At 56.1% G+C, this 25,529-nt stretch overlaps 1 protein-coding gene across 3 annotated transcripts; it reads left to right on the top strand.

The window, feature by feature from the left end:
- Positions 1-5,191: 5,191 nt before the first annotated feature.
- On the top strand, positions 5,192-24,099 carry Adam11 (ADAM metallopeptidase domain 11). 3 transcript variants are annotated; one of them, XM_021176060.3, is made up of 27 exons: positions 5,192-5,284; positions 5,748-5,932; positions 13,513-13,589; positions 13,762-13,828; positions 14,927-15,012; positions 15,132-15,207; positions 15,613-15,679; positions 15,743-15,810; positions 16,153-16,227; positions 16,443-16,514; positions 16,669-16,835; positions 17,231-17,315; positions 17,414-17,504; positions 17,610-17,661; positions 18,102-18,201; positions 18,277-18,348; positions 18,467-18,559; positions 18,867-18,947; positions 19,523-19,573; positions 19,666-19,729; positions 19,928-20,027; positions 20,182-20,301; positions 20,395-20,563; positions 20,655-20,769; positions 20,854-20,944; positions 21,496-21,513; positions 21,996-24,099. In XM_021176060.3, the coding sequence occupies exons 1-27, from the start codon at positions 5,221-5,223 to the stop codon at positions 22,009-22,011; spliced, it is 2,322 nt and encodes a 773-aa protein (XP_021031719.1). In that variant the 5' UTR covers positions 5,192-5,220; the 3' UTR covers positions 22,012-24,099. The 3 variants fall into 3 exon arrangements, with proteins under 3 accessions (XP_021031719.1, XP_021031718.1, XP_085685656.1); XM_021176059.2 differs by lacking the exon at positions 21,996-24,099 and having other exon boundaries at positions 21,496-21,773; XM_085829530.1 differs by lacking the exon at positions 20,854-20,944 and having other exon boundaries at positions 21,496-24,099.
- Positions 24,100-25,529: the final 1,430 nt, after the last annotated feature.

Raw genomic sequence — 25,529 nt, 5'->3', positions numbered from 1 at the left:
AAGGAGTAGCAGTTGAGCCCTTGAGACCAACTTCTGTATCCCACAAGTCCCTCAAAGGCTGCAGTGCCTGGGATCCTGGTATATGCGGGTATTGCATATCGCTGTTTTTTCCCTGGGCAAGGCTGGAGAGCTATGGAGACTCCTGGAGTGGCATGGGAATGAGTGCACGGGACTGGGAGGCTGGGGGAGGCTAGTCTTATGAGAGGAGCAGTCTGCACTGGCCTGCACTGAGATGAAACAGGGTGATGTCCTATCCAAGTGCCATAGCATCCTTGCCCCAACCAACCCCTTAGCACCATGCTGTCCTAGCCACACGCTGCATATAGAGAGACCCCAGGACTCGCAGACCCCATGATCCTCAGCAAGACCCAAGGAGCTGCTTTCCCCTCACACCTTTGTTGCTGGCTCAGTTGATGGAGCCTTTCTGTGCATCAGGTTCCATACACGCCAGAAGTTCAGCCACTGCTGCTCCCTCCCTGCAGCCTGTGAGCCAGGCTCAGAAAAGGGCCAAATATGCAATAAATGAGGGAACCAGGCTCAGGACCCCCAACCTAGACCTCCAGACCTTTCTTTTCTTTTCTCTTCTCTTCTGTTTGTTTGTTTGTTCATTTGGAGAAAGGGTCTCACTATGTAGCATTGGCAGTCATGGAGCTTGCCAGAGATCTAACTTTCTCTGCCTCCTGAGTGCTGGGACTCAAGTCATTTACCACCATGCCTAACTCTAATATGTTTGTTGGTTGGTCTGTCTGTCTGTTTGAGTCAGGTCTCCCTATGTAGTCCTGGCTAGGCTTGAACTCACAATATTTAAATAAATTAACTAAATCTCAAAGCCTGTTCTTGTCCACTGCATTGTTCTGTCACCTGGACAAGCAAGCCCAGCCTGTGGTCTTAGGCCTCAGTCTGGGAACCAGGATTAACTCCACCAACAGCAGTCCTGGCTGTCACACACCCCCCCACACCCCACCCCCCGCCCACTTCGGCTCCCTTACCTGGAATTTCCAAAGCAAGATCTGGGCCCTTTAGCAGGAAAATTTGAGGAAGGAATTGGCCAAAGGACAGAAAGCACTACAGGAAGAAAGGGCCTCAGGCATCCTGGTAGTGGGGCTCCTGAGGGAGGGTAGAACTCTCTGGCTCTACTAAGGGCAAAGGGGAACCCTGAGTGTGACATAAAAACAGGTACTGCCAGAAAATCAAATAACCCCATTAAAAATGGGGCTCAGAACTGAACAAAGAATTCTCACCTGAGGAATACCGAATGGCAGAGATGCACCTGAAAAAATGTTCAACATCCTTAATCATCAGGGAAATGCAAATCAAAACAACCCTGAGATTCCACCTCACACCAGTCAGAATGGCTAAGATCAAAAACTCAGGTGACAGCAGATGCTGGCGAGGATGTGGAGAAAGAGGAACACTCCTCCAATGTTGGTGGGATTGCAAGCTTGTACAACCACTCTGGAAATCAGTTTGGCAGTTCCTCAGAAAAATGGACATAATACTACCAGAGGATCCCGCAATACCTCTCCTGGGCATATATCCAGAAGATGTTCCAACCGGTAAGAAGGACACATGCTCCACTATGTTCATAGCAGCCTTATTTATAATAACCAGAAGCTGGAAAGAACCCAGATGCCCCTCAACAGAGGAATGGATACAGAAAATGTGGTACATTTACACAATGGAGTACTACTCAGCTATTAAAAGGAATGAATTTATGAAATTCCTAGGCAAATGGATGGACCTGGAGGGCATCATCCTGAGTGAGGTAACACAATCACAAAGGAACTCACACAATATGTACTCACTGATAAGTGGATATTAGCCCAAAAACTTAGGATACCCAAGATATAAGATACAATTTGCTAAACGCATGAAACTCAAGAACAAAGACCAAAGTGTGGACACTGTGCCCCTTCTTAGAATTGGGAACAAAACACCCATGGAAGGAGTTACAGAGATAAAGTTTGGAGCCGTGGGGCTGGTGAGATGGCTCAGTGGGTAAGAGCACCCGACTGCTCTTCCGAAGGTCCAGAGTTCAAATCCCAGCAACCACGTGGTGGCTCACAACCATCCGCAACAAGATCTGACACCCTCTTCTGGGGTGTCTGAAGACAGCTACAGTGTACCTACATATAATAAATAAATAAATCTTTAAAAAAAAAAAAGTTTGGAGCCGTGACGAAAGGATGGACCATCTAGAGACTGCCATATCCAGGGATCCATCCCATAATCAGCTTCCAAACGCTGACACCATTGCATACACTAGCAAGATTTTGCTGAAAGGACCCAGATATAGCTGTCTCTTGTGAGACAATGCCCGGGCCTAGCAAACACAGAAGTGGATGCTCACAGTCAGCTGTTGGATGGATCACAGGGCCCCCAATGGAGGAGCTAGAGAAAGTACCCAAGGAGCTAAAGGGATCTGCAACCCTATAGGTGGAACAACATTATGAACTAACCAGTACCCCAGAGCTCTTGACTCTAGCTGCATATGTATCAAAAGATGGCCTAGTCGGCCATCACTGGAAAGAGAGGCCCATTGGACTTGCAAACTTTATATGCCCCAGTACAGGGGAACGCCAGGGCCAAAAAGTGGGAGTGGGTGGGTAGGGGAGTGGGGGGGAGTGTACTGGGGACTTTTTGGATAGCATTGGAAATGTAAATGAGGAAAATACCTAATAAAAAAAAAACAGGTACTGGCCAGGGGCCTCCTTGGCTGGGCAGAGGCCAAAGGGGCAGGCCATCGCTGTGGCATTGTGGTTGGGAGCCACAGGCAGCTCTCTAAGAGGGCACAGGCAAGCCCCAACTCAAAAAAGCAGCAACTTCTCCCTGGAGCCTTTCTAAGGAGGGTGACAGTCTCTGTTCTTATGAAGCTCCCAACAGGAGGGCTATCAGCTGGAAGACAGTCAGAGCTTCTGACCCATGCGACAGGAAGTGGCTCAGGAAAGCCAGGCCAGCTTGTTAGCCTGGTGCCTTGTAGTGGAGCTGAAAGGACTAAGAATGGGTGTGAATCCTTCCCCTGGCAAGTGATATGCCATCACAGGACAGTCAAGATGTTCAGTTGGACCTGCACAGAGCTAGGAACCCAAAAAGGTAAATGAATGGTGTGGGAGACAAGGAGTCACACAATTAAACCCAAACTGACCTTAGGGGGCCACCGGGAAAGAAAAAAAAGTCACTCGGGACAAGGGAAAGTATCCCCAGGAGAGGCAAAGGTGTCAGTAACAGAGACTGTAGCAGCTTAGGTTCTGGACCCTGGATTCAGACTAGATATATGGAGAGACCCAGACTCCAGCCCCAGGGCTGTCCACTGTGAAGAGGCCCCCCTTAGCCTGTCTGAAGGCATTACCTGCTCAGGGCTTGCCAATGGGTCATGGCACCTAACACAGAATGGTGGGATGGACAGTCACCCTGAGATCTGGAATACCAAGAGGCTTAGAAGTGTAGGAATCAGATGTAGCAGTCACCTCTGGCCCTACAGAAAAAGAAGCAGAGGTGGGGACAGGTCTGACCAGTGAGCAGTGGGGCCTCTCATTTAGCAGCTTGGGGACATAGAGTTCTGTAAAGTGGGGAGCGCAATCTTGCCCTCCTGAGGAACTAAGTCTCAAGGGAATACCACACAGGGGGCCCTTATACCGGAAGCCCCTTCACCCAAGCATCCCGGAGATTTGCAAGATGCTTCCAGAGTGAAGGAAGAATTTACTTGGTTTTGCTCAGCATCTGGGGCTGGCTGGAGTGGCAGGTGGTTGGGGATGGGGGGAAGTCACCTCATTCCCAACATTGATGTCAGCGCCTCCCGGGAAATCGCCTTCTCACCTCTCCTGGGGCCTAAAATAGAGCTGGGGGATGGGGGTGCTGTCACAAGCTAAAGGCAGCTCCCCAGTCCCCAGCAGAGGCCCTGAGGGAGCAGAGGACCCAGGAAGGGGTTCCCTGCATCCACTCAGTGACCTGTGGTTCCAAAGTATTGGTATAAAAAAAACCCACTGCGGTCTGGGAGATCAGGATGGGGCCTAGCTGTTGTCACATGACCATACATACTCAGTCCCCAGAGGAGCATCACTAACCAGAGACATGGACCGGTGTCATGCCCCACATGTCCAGAGACATCTCAGTTAGGTATTGGGGTATTAGGACCTCACTGAGAGGTCAAAATCCCAGTCCCTCTCACTGGGTTTATCATGCCCAAGAAGCCCAGGAACTGGGTTGAAGGGTCAACTGAGACAACTAAGCTTGTGGTCACATGTATTTCTGACCATAGACCAATCTGCAGGGCTCTACGGAACTTCTGCTCCTTAAGATTGGGACATGGGAGAGAAATGGAGCAAGTTGGCCTTATATAAACGACCCAGGTAGTTTGTGTTTGGTTTAGGAAGAAGGACTGAGGTGCCCCACGAGGAACTCAGGAGCCCTGAAAGAGCGTCAGGAACCTCTTTGTCAAGAGAAAGCAGCCTAGGAAACAGGGTTTAGATTCCCTGTGTAGGACGGCTGGGCTGCAGTGACCTCTGCCTTGGATGATCTAGGGATCCTGGAGGAAGCACTGAGGAGTGTGTGTGTGTGTGTGTGTGTGTGTGTGTGTGTGTGTGATGGTGTTCAACAGGACCTCTGCCCTCCCTGACACCGTGCCCTGCCTTCCCAAGTGCCCAACCTTCCACCAGCAGAGGCCTGGGGCTGGGGGTACTCCATTCAAGAGTAGTAAGTCCTGGAGGTGAGCTTGGGCCATCAGCCACGCCCCACACCCAATTTCCCAGATGGGACATCAGAGTCAGACCTCAGGGACCCTCTTCACCTGCCACCCTCCACCTGCCAATCTAGTGGTTGCAGCTCCTAGTGCAAAGGGGTGGCTGCGGAGGGGTCGCAGGATGGGTGCACCTGCCAAGGGAGTGCCCTGAAGAGGTGGTCTTCAGGCGGTGCCCCTTTTGTCCTACCGCAGTGGTGGCCCGGGCCCCGGCTAGGGGGTGGGGGCGGGCCCAACGCTCACGTGCTTTGCCGCTCGCCTCTTAACCCGGCCCCGCCGCCCCGCCGCCCCGCCGGGATGGCCGCGGCCAGAGCGCACTGAGCCCCGCGCCGCTCGCTCGCGACCCCCGCCCGGCCCGCGCGCCCGCCCCGCTCGCCGCCGGCGTCGCCCGCCCCCGCCCTCCTCCCTCCCTTTCTCGCTCCCTCCCTCCCTCCCCGCGCCGTTCGCAGCCGCAGCCCCCGGACCCAGAGGATTATGAGCGAACCATGAGGCGGCTGCGGCGCTGGGCGATCGCGGCTCTGCTGCTGTTACCGCTGCTCCCCCCGCCCGGTGAGTGACCCCAGCCGCCTGGCCCCTGCCCCCGCGCCCCTGGCCGGTCCGCGCCCCAGGCGTTTGCAGCGGTTTCTGGTGCAGCCACATTTTCCTGCAGGGCTCTGGGTGACAGCCGGTCCCGAGCTCGGGAGGGTAGGGGAGTGGGAGAGAAGGGAAGGTGCTTCCACCCACCTGTCCGGATCCGACCGGCCCTACCGCGGCCATCCCCTGCAGCTGGCCGGCAGACTCTGCAGGTCTCTGCGGGCTTGGGGGGGGGGGGGGCAGTCGTGACTGTTGGGCAGAAGGAAGCTCTCGGCCCCCTCCCCGTGGGGTTCTTCCCTCAGCAAGGCAGCCAGATCCTCCCACCCATATGCCCACTGGGCTCCAAGGGCCGCGATCGAGTGGGGGCTGGAGCGTGCCCCCCCCAAGTCTCCTGCCCCAGGGAGGGCATCTGCCTGCAGCTATGGCCTTGTCTCCTCAGGTCTTGGGGCCCTGGGTCCCAGAGGAGCTCTGCACTGGAGGAGCTCAGCCCATGTGGGGAGCCCAGAGAGTCCAGAGGGCTCCGAGGTCACAGAGCCCAGCCGACTGGTAAGGCAGAGCTCCGGGGGAGAGGTCCGAAAGCCACAGTTGGACACCAGGGTCCGCCAGGATCCGCCCAGGGGGACGGTGAGTGTGGCTGGGGGTGAGGCCAGGGGGCTGGAGCAGGCCTCACAGCCCACAACAGTCCGCCAAGTAGGCAGGGTTCGGTGCCACCCGCTGAGGTCGCACCATCCTGCAGCTTCCCTTTCTGTGTAATGGGCCATCAGGTGGGGCTGGTGCCCAACAGTAAGAACACCGGGACTCTCCAGCTCCGGGACTCTCCAGCTCCGGGCCCCTCCCCTGCCGTGCACATCAGTAGACACTGGCATGCTCCGGTTTCAGTTTGCTTGGGGTCATCCTTCAACCACCTCCCACTGCCCACCAGAAACAGTGGTTCTACCTAAAACAGGTCTTGAGGGACAGGATAGTACCCTGCAGTCAGGGATTCATGCTCTGATGTCCCACCAAAGGCACCCCTCAGTGGACTTTTCTTGGAACAGCGTGATGTTTACTCCTGCCTCAGTTTCCCCGCTGTGCACACACAGGCTTATCCTTCTTTCCCCAGCTGAAGTTGGGGCCTTGCAGAATGACCTGAGGCCCAGGATTCATCTGCAAATTGCTGGCTCTACCTGTGCCTGCTCTGTCCCTTCCATGCTGCTGGGCCCCTGCCCCCCCCCCCAGGAAGGTTAGGAATGAAGGAGATTAAGTGCAATTAATAATTAATTAATATCATGTGAATAATAGCCATCCAGATGGAATCGTCATTGGGCATGCCTTAGCACTCCGGGAGCTTGGAGCCCAAAGTTAGCCAGGCCAACCGGGGTGGCAGAGGGCTGGACAGCCTGGCAGACACAGGAGGTGTAGAGAGACTCAAAGGAGGGGCAAAGCCAAGTCTGAGAAGTTTGGGGCATCTGGGAGTGGTGGGAGGTAAACTGGGCTGCATAGAGGGAGGAGGGGAAGGGAGGAGACTGGCGTCTGGCCCTGCCTAATGTACTTGGTTAAAAGCCCTTAAGGGGGAGGGGGAGGAGAGGTAGTTGGGCGGTGCAGGGATGGGGAATAGTTGAGAATGGAGTGGAGCAGGAAGAAGCATGCATAATGGATGGACTATCACTCAGGGCTGTGTGGAGGAGGGGAGGGGAGGGGGCTAATGGTCCTGAGTTGGCAGCTGCTGCAGGGGTAGGGATGGGGCTAGAGACCAACTTCAGCGCCCACTCCAGCACCCAGGGAGACAGCTGAATGAGCCTTGGGGATGTCCCAGGCCCAGGGGTGGGGTATCCTGGTTGTACTATGGTCCCTAGCGTAGCTTTCTATGAACTGCGAACTCCGCAGCGCACTTGACCCGGCCTGACACCAAGTCTCTGGCTGGAGCTTCCTAGGGTGTATGTACATACTATGGGGTCAAGGTATAGTTGAGAAGCACAAGGGATGAGGGGGGGTAGGGGCTTTAGCTCCGTAGGCTGTGACATCCGCTAGCTCTTCCTCAGGACAGCAGGCCTGGGCTGTGGGCAGAGAAGCTGTAGAGCTGAGCTGGGTTCTTTAGATGTTGTTCTTTTGGGTGGATGTGTTGGCGTGTGTGTGGAGCCGGGTATAAGCAAGTGACTGAATCCAGCACCTAAGAAGTGGCCAAGGCATGGGGTGAGAGTTCTGTAGATCGGGTTGTTCTTGTTTCCTGTTGTTTCTCTGGGCCTGAGACCCCCTTAGGGACCTCATGCATCTTCCCCAGGAGAACCACTTGGCATTCTGGTGTCCCCATCCCTTAGGTGCCAAAGGCAGGAGACCTGTTCAGGTGGTAAAGGCTGTGAAGGCCACAGGGCTGCTTTGGGCCAGGCACTCTGTGTACCTTTACATCTGTTTCTTTCCACAAGGCCGTAGGCAGATACTTCTGTCTGCCCCTCTGCAGATCAGCCAATTCAGACCCAGAGAACCTAAGCCACTTGCCCGAAGTTAATAGACCTTCAGCGGTCACAGGAATAGTGTTCCCCCTCAAGCCCAGGGCACTTTCCACTGGACTGTTCTGCCTCTAGAGATTTTGAAATTTAGGCCCAAGGGACAATACCTCCAACTCTCCCCCAAGTCAAAGACGGAAGAGCAGAGGAGATCAGTGCATGTCCAAGAATTCCCCAGACTGAACCAGGCCCTGACACCTCCCCACCACTGCCCCCTCACCCCCAGGACACACACACACCTGACACTGCTTCCCAGGGTCAGAAGTTGAGGATGGATGGAGCTGATGCAGGTGGAGCCAGGACTCAACAGGAAGTGTTCTGCCTCTACCCAGACCCTGTCCCAGAGGTCACTGCACTGTAGGCTGGGCCTCAATGGCCAGCATCTCTGGTGATGTAGAGGGACAGAGGCCTGTGCTAGCTATGTCTGCTGCCCATGTCTGCTTTCTGAGCCTCATCTGAACTTGATTCTTAAACTAGGAGGGGATGATAACTTGAGTCACAGTCCTCGCTAGGTAATAGCAGTGGGAAAGGGTTTCATGTACTTGGGTCCCTTTGTGGAAGGCAGGGCTGGGACCGGAACTAGACCCCAGATGTCACCAACACCCCTTGCTGGGGCAGACCTCCTCAGCTGTTGGATGTCTGGGTTGTCTGGTGTTCACCGGAACTCCAGAGACAAAGCTTCCGTCTCTCAGATGTGGCTCTTTCTACCGAGGCTCTCATTTCTCTTATTTGGAAGAAGATTGGGCCTGTGGCCTGGAGAAGTGAGAGAACCCAGAAGCCAAAGTCTCAGAGAGCCTGCAGCTGGGGGAGGGAGACAAGACGCCATGATGCACAGTTAGATTGGCATCCACGGCAGAAGTGCATCCGGGCAAAGAGTAAGCCAGCTGACTGAATCCTTGGGCCCATGAAGCTGTTGTGTGGATCTTGCCCGGCCCTTAGAAACCCAGCCAATTTGGGGAACCAAAGAGAAATGAGGCTGTGGGCAGCAAAGTCGGGACCCAGGGTCCAAGGCCTGCAGACAGCTCACCTGAGCCAGGCTGTCCCTGAGAGAACCCATTCAAGAGCTGCCAGAGCCACAACTGCTGTGCAGTGTTTTTGCACAGGAAGGGGGGGGGGGATGAGTAAAGTCCCAACCCACACGAGACAGACACAGGGAACAGCAAGGTCAGTCAGGGACCCAACCCCCCCCCCCCCCCCCGAGACAAGACCGTGTTGTGATTGGCTGCTATGGCTGAACAGCAACACAGCCTTTCGTGGGTCTTGAGGAGGAGGGGTTCTCTGGAGGGGACAGGTGGCTGGAAGCCAAGGACAGGGCATTTGGGGGTTACCTGTCCAGCTCCAGGTGGGAATTTAAGGGGAGCATCGTGACATCTGCAGTCCTCCCACAAGACACTGGCCTGTGGGCCTGGCCTTATCCAGCACCCTCCTGGCTGCCTCGAGGAGCCCAGCTGTCCAGAGTCTGTCCCCAGAGGGACTGATGACCCTGTAAGGAGGTGACTCTGTCCTCAAAAATTTAGGTCAAATCCAATCATCGGAAGTTGTGCACCTGTTCTCCTTGTCTGTGGCCGATGCCCTGTTGATGAATGGAACCTGTCCACCGTGCTGGTGACTGCTGGGTGGAAGGAAGGGGGTGGCTTCTGGATGGGGGGCTCCCAGGCAAGGCCCCCCCCACCTCTTTGGCTTCTTCCCATTCGCTATCACCCAACCCCAAGAGTGTCTGCAAGCACATAGAGTGTGGAATGACCCTCACAGGTCACTCCACGCAGATCTGGAGCACCAAGCCCCCTTCCTGTCCCCATCCACAGGAGTTAAACCAAAGAGGTTTTTTTACCCTCAAAGCCCAGTTCAGCTTCAGCCTGTGGAGGTTCCTCACGTTGTGATTACTGACCCTGACTGTAATGGTGTGCTGAGCTGAGTTTCACACCACGCTCATAACACCCATTTTAAAAACTGAGTAGAAAACCATTAAAGGTCATTAAAAGGTGAATTAGTGATTGAATGTGTGTGGGTGTATATATATCCATGTCTATATATGGTGTATGTTTATGTGTGTGTGAGCATGTTCTTTTTAAAGATTTATTTATTTATTATATGTAAGTACACTGTAGCTGTCCTCAGACACACCAGAAGAGGGCCTCAGATCTCATTATGGGTGGTTGTGAGCCACCATGTGGTTGCTGGAATTTGAACTCAGGACCTTCAGAAGAGCAGTCAGTGCCCTTACCCTCTGAGCCATCTCACCAGCCCTGTGTGAACATGTTTGTATGTGGATGTATATGTTTGTGAATGTATGTGTGCATATATCTATATGGGGTCTGTGATTATGTGTGTGTACATGTTTGTATGTGTATGCATGCTTGTGAGTATATGTGTGCATATATGTGGTTTGTGATTATGTGTGTGAGCATGTTTGTATCTGTATGTTTGTGAGTGTATGTGTGCGTGTCTGTATGAGGTGTGTGTGTGTGTAAACTGGACACTTAGAGCTTAAGAGCCGTGAGTGGACTGATGCTTCTGGGGACTGGTAGGCTTCGGCCCCACAGAGGAGGGCTGGGGTGGGGGGTGCTGTTCAGAGTCCTTGTGGGGCAGTGCCTGGAGGTTGTGGGGAGCAGGAATCTGCAGCTCCAGTTTTCTGGGGCAACCTGGAACTCTGGCCATCTCTAGCAGCCTTGCGTACCAACCACTGAGAGTCTAGGTCTGAGGCCTCCATCTTTCTCTGTGCCCTATGATCTGGTTGGGGCATGGAGAGAGAGAGGAGAGAGAGAGAGAGAGAGAGAGAGAGAGAGAGAGAGAGAGAGAGAGAGAGAGAGAGAGAGAGAGAGAATATGAGGTGTGGCCTGCCAGAAGTAGGAGGAGCCTGGGAGTCAGGGAGAACCTGCCACAGGAGAGAGTCAGGTGGAGGGACAGTCACCTGCCAGACACCACAGCTGACATGCAGAAGCATCCTCCAGCCCAGGAGAGATACTTGGCCTGGCACCTCCCCAGCATGACCCTGGGCCTGTCACCACCTGGTGTCGCTCCCTGAGGACCTGCCAGCCTGGGGCAGGTTGAGATCAAATGAACAGGACATCTAAGAGCCAAGGTGGCCAAGACGTAAGAGGCAAGTGCAGGCCATGGGGTCATGTCAAGCAGTCCTGAGGAGTGCTGAGCTGAGGTGTCCCATCCCTGTGACCTCGGGTCTGGAGGGCCCTAGGGACTGAAGGTAATGGGAGGAGACAGGGCTGGAGCTGGTGCAGGGACAGTGAGCCAGGCCTGGCAAGGAGAGTTGTTGACTTTGGTAGAACACTAGGCAAAAGCTTGACTGGGGCCTGCAGGTCCTGGAGCCAGCAGCCCTGTGCCTGGGGGAGCCAGCAGCCCCAGGCTGGGATAGGGCTGGGCTTGCTTGATCTGGCACTCCCCTCTGAGCGTGGACAGTTGGGCCAGGCCAACATGCCTTAGTGCCTGAAGTCTCAACTATCTCCCACCACCTATACAGAGTCTCACAAGTCTGCCCCTCCCCATTTTGTCCCCTTCCCCATGCTCCACCCCTCAGGCCTCACTGGTCTTCTCTGTGTCCTATGGAGAAGGGTGGTGTGTCCCACAGCTGAGCCTCACTGGCTGCGGGGGAACTGGAGAAAGAGAGCCCTAGCACGTCTCTCACTGCTGTCTATTGGTCCCTGCTTTCCCATTCGTCAGAACGAAAATGCGGGGCTCACATAGGCTTCTCCATCATCCCTAAGGTTGCACAACTTAGAACTGGATCAAAGGAAGGGGCTTAGAAAGCTACTTCTCCGAGTAGCCAGGATAGCGACAAACAGGGGCAGTCCTGAGGTGGGCAGGGCAGAGGTACCCAGGCAGAGCTGATGGAGAGAGGGCCAGAGCCAGGCCAGGCATGGGGGTGGGGGTGGGAGACAGCAGACTTAGCCAAGTTGAAGGCGAGGGAGGGGGGTGGTAGCAGGGACTCCTTGCCCTTGATATTCTATTCTGAGCCTGATCGATGCTCCTGGGGGCTTAGGGTGGGGCTTGGAACCTCAGACAGCCTGGGATGGGGTGAATCTATGTCCTTGGGGCTCACAGGTCTGCCTTCACAGGCCCTGGCCTTTGGTTCCACATTGTCTGCATCCCCACCCCCACCCCCCGAGGCTCCCATGGCTGTGGGCTGACTTCCATTCTTGTCAACTTTCCAGAAGAAAAAGCTTGGAAGTATATTCCTTGGGGTGGTAGGTCAGCCTCTATTTTTTTTTTCTTTTAATTTTTCTCTCTTTTCTGTTTGGGGTATAAGGTCTCAGCCGCCAGGACAGTATAGAACTATGGAGCTGAGGCTAGCCTCGAACTCATGATCTTCCTGCCTCATCCTCCTGGGATTGCAGATTGCATCCCCCACACCTCTAACATGTGCGGCCTTGTGCCTACTCATTCATCTCTGTGTGTTGCTCGGGTCTGTCAGGAAGGGCAGAAACCACTGGCTCACAAATATGGCAGTGCTCATAAAGAGTTTAGACCACCGCAGGGGCCCTAAGCAGTGCACAGGAAGAATTAGTTATAGTAAGGTAGGAGAAGACTCAACTAGGCATGGGCTCTGAGACCTGGTGGCCTGAGTGTCAAGGGCTCTCTCTTCCTGCAAGGTGCCCTCTTACACCAGAGAGTAGTCAGCCAGCCAGTCCGAACCGGACTTGCTCCAGAGGCATCTGGAGGTCTGTCCCCTAAGTAGATGGGATACGAGTAAGACTCTGGCCCCTGAATTCAACCCCAGACATTTCTTTCCTGTGCTTGCAAATGATTTGGAAGACCAAAGACTTGATTGTCAGGATTTGAATGGAGGTTGGGCTCTAGTTGTGTACTTAAAGTGGTTGTAGCTCAGTCTATCTCCCCTCCCCTTAGCCCAAGCTCTGCTGCCCTTCTGGGTGTGTGTGTGTGTGTGTGTGTGTGTGTGTGTGTGTGTGTGTGTGTGTGTGTGTGTGTGTGAAACTTTCCCTTCAGCCTTTGATGTCTCGCTTCCCCCACCCCCACCTGGCAGGCAGCTGGGCATCCAGGCAGAGAGGGCAGCCATGTTGCTCAGGCCTAGTCCATTACCATAGCAACTTGGAGCCTCCCAGCCCCGCTGCATATGCCCCTTTGAAAAATTTATCAGGAATACTTCCGTGTTTAAAAATTAACCGTTGGGTTGAAATATTAAAGATGAGCTGCTTTGGGTAGGCAAAGGGCAATGGATTGCAGGGGGGGGGGACCCTACCCTCCTGTCAAGGTAGCGCCTGCCCTTGCCCAGAATCGGAGCCCCAGTGGTCAGTCCCCATGTGTCTGGAAGCCCAAGTCTTCCTGGGTAGATTGGGGTTGGGGTAGCCAGGGGCCTGCTCCCCTTCCCCTGTCCAGCCATGAGCTGAGACCTTCTACTTTTCCATGGTATGTCCGGGGGCTTCATTTTGTTCCACTGAAGCTGGGTGGCCCTGTCAACAGCTCTGAGAGCCTAACACGAGGCCATTGACAAGTCTAAGCTAACCCCTTCTCTGTCCCTGATTTTCAAGACTAACCCAGAAAGCAGCCAGGGAGCAGAAGGTTCCCAGGACCTGGGTGGGGTGAGTGGGCCGTGGCCAAGGTTCAATGAACAGCTCCCCCTGGGACAGGAGTCTCAAAGGACAAGGACCCAAGAAAGGGGTCTCCTCAGCTTCTGGGGCTTGGCTGCCCCTCCCCAGGGTGCCTCTGGGGTTCCCCACCCTCACTTCAGGCTGCTCTTCCCCTTGCCAGCCTGTGCACCTGGCCCAGGTGAGTTTCGTCATCCCGGCCTTCGACTCAAACTTCACCCTGGACCTGGAGCTGAACCAGTGAGTATGGCCTGGAGCCGGAGGGCAGGCAGTGGGTGGGCACTGGGCAGTGGGGCATGGCTGGCTGGGGGGCACTGGGGGATATAGATCCTTAACTAAGGTGGGACCTAAGCAGGACTTGGCTTCACCGAGTGACACCCCTCCCTGTCTTCCTGCTACTTTGCGGTTTCAGTCACCTCCTGTCCTCGCAGTATGTGGAGCGCCACTTCAGCCGGGAGGGGACAAGACAGCACAGCACTGTGAGTGTCTTTGGAAGGGATCAAGTGGATAGAGGTGCTGTTCGGTGGTCACAGAGGCAAGGGTGGGGCTGTAGGTGTGACGCAGTGGTAGAGAGCCTGACATGACACCAGCAAAGAGGAACACTGAGGACGGAGAGACGGATGGCTGGTGGAGGGGTGTCAAGGCTACACTCAGCATGGCCAGGTGTCTGGAAAGCCCCCGCCCCTCCCCGCCTTGAAGGACCTGCAGTTAGGAAGGACAGACTGGGTGGTGTGGGGCCCTGAGCCCCACTCCCACCCCCAGCTTCAGATTAAGGTCTGAACCCCCCACCCCTTGCATTCGGGGTCTTTATTATGTCCCCGTAGCTTTAGAAGGGATAGCAACCCCTCCTTTGTTTGGGGAGAGCTGGGGACCACACCCAGGGTTTTGGGTACGTCCTAGGCCGAGAGCTCCACTCCTGAGCACCACCTCCGGACCAAAATGTCTCCTCTTGTTCTGGGAGTCCCAGATGCCTGGCACACTAGGGTCCCAGTCCTGGAGGCCCTGGAGCCTGAACAAAGATGAATGAGCATCTATAAATAGCTTGCCCCCCCCCCCAAGCCTGTTCTGTAACTGGAGCACAAGTAATTCTGCAGGAAGCGGAGTTGGGAGAGGCGGGTGCTGCTGGTGTCCTCTGACCTGTGAGCAGGTCCAGAGAACCCACGCACAGTTGTCCAGCTGTAGACCAAACGTGCCTGTGAGCTTGTGTGTGAGGGTTGGTGTGTGTGGGGGGTGTGCATCTACAGCAGGTTCTGGTTAAATGACACACTGTAGGTGACATGCTCAGGACAGGGCCTGGGGTATGGCAGGTCCTATGTAAGAGCCAGCTGTTGGTCTCAAAGGAGTCTGGGATCTGTTACCAGCTCCAACAAATAGCCAGGAGCTGCTGCTGTGGCCTAGTGTCCTCATTTTTACGGGGCAGATGAAGCTGGCCCAGAAAGTGTTAAGAGCTTGCTCACGGGTGACAGAACCAGCTTAGAGCCCCTGGTGTTCCTGAGACCACAGTCCCTCCCCTGTACTGTACTGCTGCCTCCATGCTGGACCAAGGTGTCCTGTTCACAGCTTTTCCCACTTCACAGGGGGCTGGAGACCACTGCTACTACCATGGGAAACTCCGGGGCAACCCACAGTCCTTTGCTGCACTCTCTACATGCCAGGGGCTGCAGTGAGTGGGGGAGGGTATTCGGCAGCAGGGGGGTGGGGGGCAGTGAGTGGGGGATACTCGGCAGCGGTGGGGGCCTATGCCTGGCCCAGCATGGTGGCGAACCGTGCCTCTCTCTACAGTGGGGTCTTCTCTGATGGCAACCTGACTTACATCGTAGAGCCTAAGGAGATGGCTGGGCCCTGGGGACCCCCACAGGTAAACAAGGCTGGCAGAGCCTTCCTGCCCTCCTTCTGATGGCCATGCTGTGACTGCCCCCGACAGCTGTGGCACCTCCTCCCCCGCCCCCTCCAGTAACCTCAGCCCCACTGCCCTGGATGACTCCAGCTCTGGTTCCTACCTTCTGTGCCCCCATCTCCAATGTCCCCTCTGTCCCCCAAGTGACCTCTCACTGGGCTCCAGTGTCCTTTGCCCCTGTCTCTCAGGGCGCCCCCAGGTCTTGACCCTGGAATCTGAGCATCTGGGAGATCAGATCCGACATGGGAGCTCTGGCCAGTTCTGGGTCATCCCCGGGGTGGGGTGGGGGAAGGGCGGGAGCTGCCCCCAATCTGGGCTCAGAACAGATCTGGTTGGCTCCCCAAGAACTAAATCCCCTCATTGCAGGGACCCCTTCCCCACCTCATTTACCGGACCCCTCTCCTCCCAGCCCCCTTTGGATGCAGGGAGCCAGGTAAGAGAGGGGAAGGGGGTGGGGCTGGACGGCTGGGCCCCTCTTACCTACTGTTCCCCACAGGCTGCCTGTTTGCTGTCCCTGCCCAGTCTGCTCTCCCCAACCGGCCCAAGCTAAGAAGGAAAAGGCAGGTACGGGGCCCGCACAGCCTCGGGCTGCAAGACCTTAGAGATGGTCCAAGGCAGGTCATCCCCTCCTATGGCTGGGCAAAGGAGAGCTCACAGCGATGAGGTCAGGGGCCAGGAAACTATCTGCAGAAAGAGCCCCCTCAACTCTTCCCTAGAACTGGTGTCTACACAGGTCCCCATTTTGGGGTCCTCTGCTCTCATTTCCAGGCTGGGAGGGATGGTATTTCCTGGCCAGTTGGGGGCTGGCACCATCCCTGACTGGGGACGAGAATGCCCCCTCCCCACAAGTCTACCCATGGTTTGCTCATGGAGGGGACTGATTCCAAGTGCCTACCCGCCCTCCAGGTCCGCAGGGGCCACCCCACAGTGCACAGTGAGACCAAGTATGTGGAGTTGATTGTAATCAATGACCACCAGCTGGTAAGTTCCCGGGCTAAGGGGGACCCCCCCCCCCGGAGGAGGGGCCCGGGGGAGCCTTGCCTTCTTACTCTCTCTCTTTCTCTCTCTCTCTCTCTCTCTCCCTCCCTCCCTCCCTCCCTCCCTCCCTCCCTCCCTCCCTCCCTCCCTCCCTCCCTCCCTCCCTCTCTCTCTCTCTCTCTCTCTCTCTCTCTCTCTCTCTCTCTCTCTCTCGGCAGTTTGAGCAGATGCGGCAGTCAGTGGTCCTCACCAGCAACTTTGCAAAATCTGTTGTGAACCTGGCAGATGTGGTAAGCACCATCCCTACTCCCCTCTCCCCCTCTCCCCCACATGCAGGCATCCAGGGGTCATTGTCAGTCACTGACACCCCCTCCTCCCCCCACTTCTTGGAAATATAGATTGCAGCCTCCCTCCAGCCCCTCCCCATCTTCTCTCTGGGCCCAGATATACAAGGAACAGCTCAACACAAGAATTGTTCTGGTTGCCATGGAAACGTGGGCAGATGGGGACAAGATCCAGGTGCAGGATGACCTACTGGAGACCCTGGCCCGGCTTATGGTCTACCGGCGGGAGGGTCTGCCTGAGCCCAGTGATGCCACCCACCTCTTCTCGTGAGTCCCCACACTGTACCCTGCCAGCTTCTGCTGGCTGCTAGTTCTTACCCGCCTGTGCCAGGCGATCTTTTCGGGGACCCTGCAGGTGGAGCTCACCTGCTACCTGCCACCTGCTTCCAGCCACATGCACCAGCTGGATACCATCTGCACCTTGGGCTGTGCAGGGAATGTGCTCTTTGCCTTTCTTTGCCAGGCTGCCCATCACCCCTTCTTTGGTGATGAAGTACCCTAGTGATGGACAAACCTAATTAAAGGCCCCCGAAAACCTCCATTTGGCTTACCGGTGAATGAACCCAAATAGGTGAAGGGCTGGCCAGAGGCCACCAGGCTGATAGGAAGGCCTAGAACCCACTGCTCCTTTGACATCATCCTGACCACTCTCTCCCTTCTAGGGGTAGAACCTTCCAGAGCACCAGCAGCGGGGCGGCCTACGTGGGAGGCATCTGTTCACTGTCCAGGGGTGGAGGTGTGAACGAGGTGAGCACCCAGGGGCCCAGCCAAGACAGAGGCTTGCTAAGACCCAGTGACAGTTGGGAGCATGCAGACATCCTGTGCTCTGTCTTGCCCATCCCTAGTATGGCAACATGGGTGCCATGGCGGTGACCCTGGCCCAGACGCTAGGGCAGAACTTGGGCATGATGTGGAATAAGCACCGGAGCTCAGCAGGTACCAACAACCCTCCCAGACCCACACAGCACCTCAAGAAATGAGGAAGGGGCCAGTGGGGGTGCTTCTCCACTCTATCTCATGTGTTCTTAAATCTCCTCTTAGGGGACTGCAAGTGTCCAGACATTTGGCTGGGCTGCATCATGGAGGACACTGGGTGAGTTTTGGAGACAGACTTTGGGAAGGGTTTGGGGTAAGAAGAGGCCTTCGAGGAGCACTAGCAGTCTATATGGGTGGCTTCAAGAGGACCTAGATCACGGGACCACTCAGGATAACCAAGAATATAGGTTATCTGTAAATAGCTCAGGGACGCTTGGGTACCAAAAACTGCCAGACTGTAGCGCGCACTCTGGCCACTGGGAGGCGCTCGAGCCTCGTGCGAGGCGCCGTCCCTCCCAGGCGTTCCGACACTGGGCTCTTTGTCCCGAGGTTCAGGAGAGCGAACGCAAGCGACGTCCTCCACCCATTCCTAGACAGGAGTATGGGATTGATTGTCGTGCAACCTCAGGGCAGTCCTTCGGTCTCCTTGTAGTAGTAACCAAGTCTCTCGAGGGAGGGCTGCCCCCAAGCAACACAGTTCCCCTCTCGCCCGTCTAGGTTCTATTTGCCCCGCAAGTTCTCGCGCTGCAGCATCGACGAATACAACCAGTTTCTGCAGGAGGGAGGCGGGAGCTGCCTGTTCAACAAGCCCCTCAAGGTACCAGCGCGGAGAACGGGGAAGCGGGGGTGGGCAGGGTCCCAGCCAGGCTCCCGACATCCCCTCTCCCTCCAGCTCCTGGACCCTCCCGAGTGCGGGAACGGCTTCGTGGAGGCGGGGGAGGAGTGCGACTGCGGGTCGGTGCAGGTGAGCGGTCCGGGTGGGCTCCCGTCTGGGCCCGGGACGCGCGCGTGGGCTCCTGGAAGGGAGAATACAGAGTGGGAAGGGGCTAGCCCGCCTCTCCACTTCTCCCCGCGACCCTCAGGAGTGCAGCCGAGCAGGGGGCAACTGCTGCAAAAAATGCACCCTGACGCACGACGCCATGTGCAGCGATGGGCTCTGTTGTCGCCGCTGCAAGGTGAGGACCTAGCGAGCAGGAGGCGGGAGGGCGGGGGAAGAAGCAAAGAAACGATTGGATGCCCTCGATAAGAGGCGGGAATGGGGAAGAGCTGAGTCTGTTTGGGCGGGCCTTGTCCCGAAGAGAGCGCCAATGGGGAATGAGTTTGGAGCTGGGGACCGGAGGGGAGAGTCACCCTTACTGCTGAGGGTGGAGAGGGACAGGAAATGAGAATCAGGCCTTGGGACCCACGTTCCAGCACATTAACCCTGGAAGAGCAGTGGGGAGATATTTATCCTTCCCAGAAACACGTGCATGCTTTTCCTAGTATGAGCCACGAGGTGTCTCCTGCCGAGAAGCGGTGAATGAGTGTGACATCGCAGAGACCTGCACCGGCGACTCAAGCCAGGTCTGCCAAACCATCTGTCCTGTGGGAACGCAAAGCAAGACAGCCCCCTCCCTTATAAGTTTGGCGCTGAAGAGTTGACTACTCTCAGCGTCCTCTCTGCTTAGCGGGCCGGGTAGCCACAGCTAACCAGCCTCAACTTTTTCTTCTCTGAGAAAGGGGTCTTTCGAGCCACCTACCTCTGTTCGTTCAATCATTAAATAAGCATTTGTAGTGAGACTGGTATTCCTACCGCCTGCCCAGTGTCTAGTGTATTCTAGGGATCCGGTGGAGCGTAACATCGGTTAACTAGGGCTTCTGGGGTAATGGATGCAAGAAACTGGGGAAGCTTGGAAAAGCTAGGAGACTTACCAGTCAAATCCACAGAGCCAAACAGGCCCCCATCTTTCGTGTGGAAGAGCCATGTGACATGTGGCCCCTTTGGGGTAGCTTTTGGTTCCTTGCATCCTTGCATTCTTCCCCCGTACCTCAGCTCAGCTCTGGGCTACCCTGCTCAGCCAGCCTCTCTCTCTCTCTCTCTCTCTCTCTCTCTCTCTCTCTCTCTCTCTCTCTCTCTCTCTCTCTCTCTCTCTCTCCAGTGTCCCCCTAACCTTCACAAGCTGGATGGTTACTACTGTGATCATGAGCAGGTATGAGGGATGGGGATGGGGTCCTCCCATCCAAATTCAGTGCAGTCTTGTCTCCCTCAGTGTCTTCATGCTTCCTCTCCTATGGCTCATAGGGTCGTTGCTATGGAGGCCGCTGTAAAACCCGGGACCGGCAGTGCCAAGCCCTATGGGGCCATGGTGAGTCGGGAAAACCCAAGGCTCAGAGTTAGGCTGGGACAGCTTCTGGCTGAAGGAACAAGCCCTGCAACCCACGTGGCTTCTGAGGACCTTGGGCATCAAGCCTAAGGATTGGGCCCAAGTTTTAGAGGTGCAGGTCTGAGGACCTAGATGGGGTTCAGGGGTCTGTGGGGTGATGCTTCCTCTTTCTCTTTCTAGTGGCTGCGGATCGTTTCTGCTATGAGAAGCTGAACGTGGAGGGGACAGAGCGTGGAAACTGTGGGCGCAAGGGATCTGGTTGGGTCCAGTGCAATAAGCAGTAAGTGGCATCCCCGCCCCAGGGTCAGGAAATCTCCAGAGGTAAAGGCGGGGCTCTAGGAAGAGCCTGTGCGGCCAGAGGGGAAGGAAGGAGCAGGCTCGGTACTTGGGTCTACAGCGAAATTTGGCTTCATCGACCCCGTGTGTCCCTACAGGGACGTGCTCTGTGGCTTCCTTCTGTGCGTCAACATCTCTGGAGCTCCTCGGCTAGGGGACCTGGGGGGCGACATCAGCAGTGTCACCTTCTACCACCAGGGCAAGGAGTTGGACTGCAGGTGTTGTCTGGGACCGTGGCTGGGGAGGTTGAAGGGACAACTGTGATGGGGACTAGAGGACAGGGGTTGAGGCTGGGTATACCATCTCTCCAGAGGAGGCCACGTGCAGCTAGCTGATGGCTCGGACCTGAGCTATGTGGAGGACGGCACGGCCTGTGGGCCCAACATGCTGTGCCTAGATCACCGCTGCCTGCCAGCCTCTGCCTTCAACTTCAGCACCTGCCCTGGAAGCGGAGAGCGGCGGATCTGCTCCCATCATGGGGTGGGTGTCTGGAGGCCAGGGGGAGCCTGCTGGAGGAGGCTCACACGGAGACGTGGCCTTGCTTACCCATGCTGGCCTCACCTACCTGTAGGTTTGCAGCAACGAGGGGAAGTGTATCTGTCAGCCAGACTGGACAGGCAAAGACTGCAGTATTCACAACCCACTGCCCACATCCCCTCCCACTGGGGAGACTGAGAGATACAAAGGTGAGGCTGAAGTTGCCTAGAACTATCTGTGTTGCCCGTTTTCCATGCTTGTCCCTGCCAACCAAGCCCTGCCCTCCTCCCCAGGTCCCAGCGGTACCAACATCATCATTGGCTCCATCGCCGGGGCTGTCCTGGTCGCAGCCATCGTCCTGGGCGGCACGGGCTGGGGATTTAAGTAAGAGACACATGCTCCCTAGATCCCCCAACAGGTGCTTGGGGGTTCGGCACCCCAGACTGTTGGAGCCTAATGGCCTCCCTGACAGGTTAGCTCACCCTGAGCTCACACATCACTCATTCAAGCCAGCCCACGGGTCTTGTTTGAACAGTTCAAGAAACTATCTGCTCATATCTAAACACCAGACTTTACAGGAACAACCTTGACTCCCAGCCTCCTGGAGACTGCTCAACGCATCCCAGCATGGCCTAAGGCTTGTCTGAGATGTCTCCCCGTCCCTATCCACATTCAGCCCAGGAACTCCAGGACATTGCAGTTAGGGTCTGGTGTAGCCCCCACATTGGGCACTTGAAGAGCCCTTAGGCCCAAGGTCACAAGGTGACTTAGTGGCCAAGCTAGGATTTGAACCCTCTACCAAGCTGGGATAGATATCCACGGTCCATTTATGGGACAGGTCTTACTGGGATGGAAGGCCGTTCTTTTGGAGAACAGGAGGTTCACACAATTTCTTTTCCTATCTCTCTTGCCTGTCCTCTCCTTGGCTCCTGAAGAAACATCCGTCGTGGAAGGTATGACCCGACCCAGCAGGGGGCAGTGTGATGCCGGCCACGTCATCCCTCCCGCTGTCCTTGTCTCCATTTCATCCGTCCCTTTGCATTCTGTTGACCGGGAGCTGGGACCGATCCGATTCCCGAAGCCCTGCAGGGAGCCTGGGAAGCGAGTCCTCTGTCTGCTCAGGCCCTTCCTCCTGCCCACCCGCCTGTTGGGCCCTAGCCCACCTTCATCTGTCCTTTCTGCCGCCAGGTCCCATGGCCGGGTGGGCGCTGGAACTGTGCCCTGCAACCCCTTCCGCTAGGAGGGGGCCTCCCCCTGCGTCCTGCCCATCTGTTTTGTCTACCATGCCACCGCTGTCTGACCTCTGCCAGAACCCCCACCTGGCCAGCTTGAGACTTGATGCCTCCAGGACCTCTGGGGAGGAGCGGGGCAACTAGAGGGCTCACCCTCAGAGCCCAGCCTCAAGTCCTCTCCTGATGCCCTCTCTCCATTCCAGGTCCGGAGGGGCCTAAGTGCCACCCTGCTCCCTCCGAGCCTGGCACCCACCGTCTCGGCCCTGAACCACGAGGCTGCCTCCACCCTGCCACAGAGGGAGGCACCGTGCAAATGTCTTCCGGGTCCGAACCCTTCAACTCCTGGCTGCACAGGGGTTGAGGGTTGGGACTGTGATCTCGCCTTTCAGACCACCTGGGTAGAGGGGCCTGGAGGAGGACGCTTCCTGCCCAGTTCCCCATCCCACCTCATGCGGCTTTGGCCTTGCACACGTCTCCCCCTGTGAATGTAGCCTCCATCATCACAGACTGCCACAGCTCACGTTGGGGCCTGGACCGGTGCCTGGTGGGGACAGCTGGGTGGCCCCTCTTCAAAACCAGGCAGCTGGAACCAGGGGAGTAGCTCCCCTGGACCTCATGGGGAAGGGGCTGATCTACATTCTCTCTCTCTCTCTCTCTCTCTCTCTCTCTCTCTCTCTCTCTCTCTCTCTCTCTCTCTTGTTTTACTTAATCTTAACTGATGAATGTAACCTTTGGGTTGATGGGGCCAGGGGGCAGTTGTAGGGATGTTTTGACACTTACAGGAGGGCCTCCTGGGCCCGAGGCCTTGAGACCTCCCACATCCCTCCCTGGGAGGCCCAAACGAATCCTGTCAGGGAACCCAGCTGGGGCAGGGCAGCCCTGCTTGCCCCACCTCCGCCCAGCTTAGTAGAAGTCAGAGTGCTGATTCAAACCAAAGCTGCCTGTCCCGTGCCCACTGCCTAGCTCATGGGACTCTGTCCCAGACTGTCTTCGATTCCAAACTGACCATCCTGTCCCTGCCAGGGTGCATGCATTTGGGGGTATAGAAAAATATAGTCCCTAAAATAAAACTCCACCTTTCCCCTTTCAAGAAGGGTGATTCTGGGGCTGTCTCAGGGTTCAGGTGCCCCCTGATGTGGCCTGGCTGTTCCGCAGGCTATCGTAGCAGGGAGGACTCTCGGTAGGGAGAACCAGGGGTGGCCCTGTGCCCCAGGGTTAGTGCCTGCGATGTGTATGAGGAGATGGGGAAAGGGCAGGCCTCATGGATGGTTATAGGTGACTTGGAAAATCCTCAAATCCTCAACCCATACCCACCCCCATCACAAGTTTTATTCACCTGTAGTCTAGGGCTGAGTAGTAAGTTTACAGATATTCCTGTCTGCCCTCCTCTGGTCCTTGTTGCCACCCAGCCTGAGAGCTGGACCAAGGCTGGCAGAGCTGCTCAGCCCTCCCACAGTCCAGCAGGGCCAGCCTTCACAACCCTATGTGAGACACACATGCTCTGGCTCCATGCCCTAAGAGCTGGCGGGGCAAGATGGAGCAGGCTCCCTTATGGACGAAAACCACAATGAAAGGAAGCCCCTTCTTGGGGACACCCCACTCAGGCTAAGTAGTAGTTCTAGACACCCCAGGGACAGAGGGTTGCCCGTTTGTGTTCCTCCTATTTCTGAGGACTCTTCAAGGAAGGCTAATGGAGAAAATGGCTTCATTTATCTAAACCAACCCAGTGGCTGGCACCTTGGAGCCTACGGCCCATTGGCAGCTTTGGGGGTAGCCAGATGGTGTTGGCCACAGTGGGGTCCTCAGTGCTGAGCCCCAGGTGCCACTGTCCTAGTCCAGGACAGGACAGATGCAGGCCACCAGCCCCACTAGCTGAGGTCAGGGGAAAGGCTGCATTTTGCATTGTTGCTGAGATACCCTGAGACCTCCATCAGGTGGCACATGCGCACACAGGTGGCAGTGCACCTGGGTGCAGACATTGAATCCACGCCTCTGCACCACTGTGAAGGCCTCTGCCTACAAGGGCATGACCATGTGTGTCCTCATGTCCTTGGTGAAGAACACAAGACTTCCTGTGGCCAGTCCACCGGGGGCGTCCAACTTCCTGCATCCCCTTGCCCCACCCTAGCAGTGCCTGGCCTGGCAGCACCTAGGAAAGAAAGAGAGGAGGGGGGCTGCATTCACCTGGCCCGGACCTGGGTCCCTCCACATCCTGTAAATATGTCATCTGGGCTGGGGTGGGGAGGCAGGGCCCGGGGCCCACATTAAAGATTAAAGATCACATTCTGGGCTTCCATTGAGCTCACACCAACCCATGTCTCTCCTCTCTCTCTGTAAGTGATCGTTCTGAGTCAGTCCTCGCTGTCCAGACTCTGGAGTTGTGACAACTTGGCTGCAGAGGACAAGAGCACCTAGGACAGTTGGGGAAGCAGGAGGAAGGGGTGTGGTTTCCCTCAGTAAGTGAGGAAATGGGCAGTGGGTGGAGGCGAGGTCCTCCCTTCCTCACAGTCGCCACAAAGACACTGCCTGGTTTCCAACCAGCAAAATTAGAGATGGTGGGAGCAGGCAGGAGGGGGCCAGGGCACACGGACACTATGAAGCCAGAGAGGCCTTGGGACTTGACTGACACTTACCTTTGTTCCCTTGAGCCTTGGCAGGGTGACAGTGGGCTGAGACAGAACCATCACTAGCCAAAAGGCCAAGTATGAACCTGGAACCTCCTGCTGTATTCCTACTTGGGAGGCAGTTAGTTTGGAGAAATGGTTGTGGAGAGCCACAGGAGGTGCCAATCCGCTGAAAGGAGACTGGAGGGGAGAAGTGGGGGAGGGAGAAAAAAGAGAGGGAAAGACAGGAGAAACCCTATCAGGCGTGGGGCTGCAGGTACTGGCAACTGGTCCAGTATTGTAGCTACCTGGGTTCATAAGCAGAAATAGGGTGCAGGGTCACACCCAACCTACACTCTCAATCTGCCCGTCCTCTGCTCTCTGGCTGTCTCAGACCCCCAGGACAAAGAATATCTCAGTGATGCATCTCTGGAGGCCCAAGGCAACTTCTTCCCATTCAGTGCACAGGAGAAAGGCACAAGCCATCCCCAAACCCGACAGTCAGCCCCGACAGCCGAGGCTCGCCCCACTTCCTTGCTCTGGGCTGGAGCATCCTATTTTTAACTTTCTCCATGGCTCCTGTCTCTCAGATCATCCGTCTCCCTGCTTAACCCCTTCTTGGTTCCCAGCTTTTGTTCGATGTTCCAGAAGTGGGTGAGTGTGGCAGCTGGCAGGCAGATAGCCAGGGCAGGCAGAGGGCACGGGCACTCCATTCTGGAAGACAAGCAGGGTCACCACCTGCTTTACACGGTGAGTTCCAGGTCAGTCAGGGCTACGTAGTGAAACCCTGTCTCAAAGAACAGAAAAAAAAAAAATACAGCCGGGCGTGGTGGCGCACGCCTTTAATCCCAGCACTCGGGAGGCAGAGGCAGGTGGATTTCTGAGTTCGAGGCCAGCCTAGTCTACAGAGTGAGTTCCAGGATAGCCAGGGCTATACAGAGAAACCCTGTCTCAGAAAACAAAAAAAAAAAAGTCCTGTTTGGATCACCTCCCATACTGTGTCTCCATCTCCCTCCTTCAACTATTCGGTACTCCTCAGGTGAGACTTCTGGGCGAGCCATTCAGCTGGGCCTCTAGTTACATCTCTGACTAACAGTGCCCCCATTGTCCCCTCACCTGTTGCAGATGGCCAGG

This window comes from Mus caroli, unplaced genomic scaffold (assembly GCF_978045245.1).
Source record: "Mus caroli unplaced genomic scaffold, Mus_caroli_1 scaffold_13, whole genome shotgun sequence".
NCBI classification, from domain to species: domain Eukaryota; kingdom Metazoa; phylum Chordata; class Mammalia; order Rodentia; family Muridae; genus Mus; species Mus caroli.
This window is presented reverse-complemented; position numbering and strand designations above follow the sequence as displayed.

What these genes read in the sequence shown, in the direction of transcription:
- Adam11 (XM_085829530.1), top strand. Translation starts at nt 5,221, where the DNA reads ATGAGGCGGCTGCGGCGCTGGGCGATCGCGGCTCTGCTGCTGTTACCG. An exon ending in TGTTCAACAAGCCCCTCAAG is followed by an intron (nt 18,202 to 18,276) that starts GTACCAGCGCGG and finishes CTCTCCCTCCAG; the next exon opens with CTCCTGGACCCTCCCGAGTG. An exon ending in CCAAGCCCTATGGGGCCATG is followed by an intron (nt 19,730 to 19,927) that starts GTGAGTCGGGAA and finishes TTCTCTTTCTAG; the next exon opens with TGGCTGCGGATCGTTTCTGC.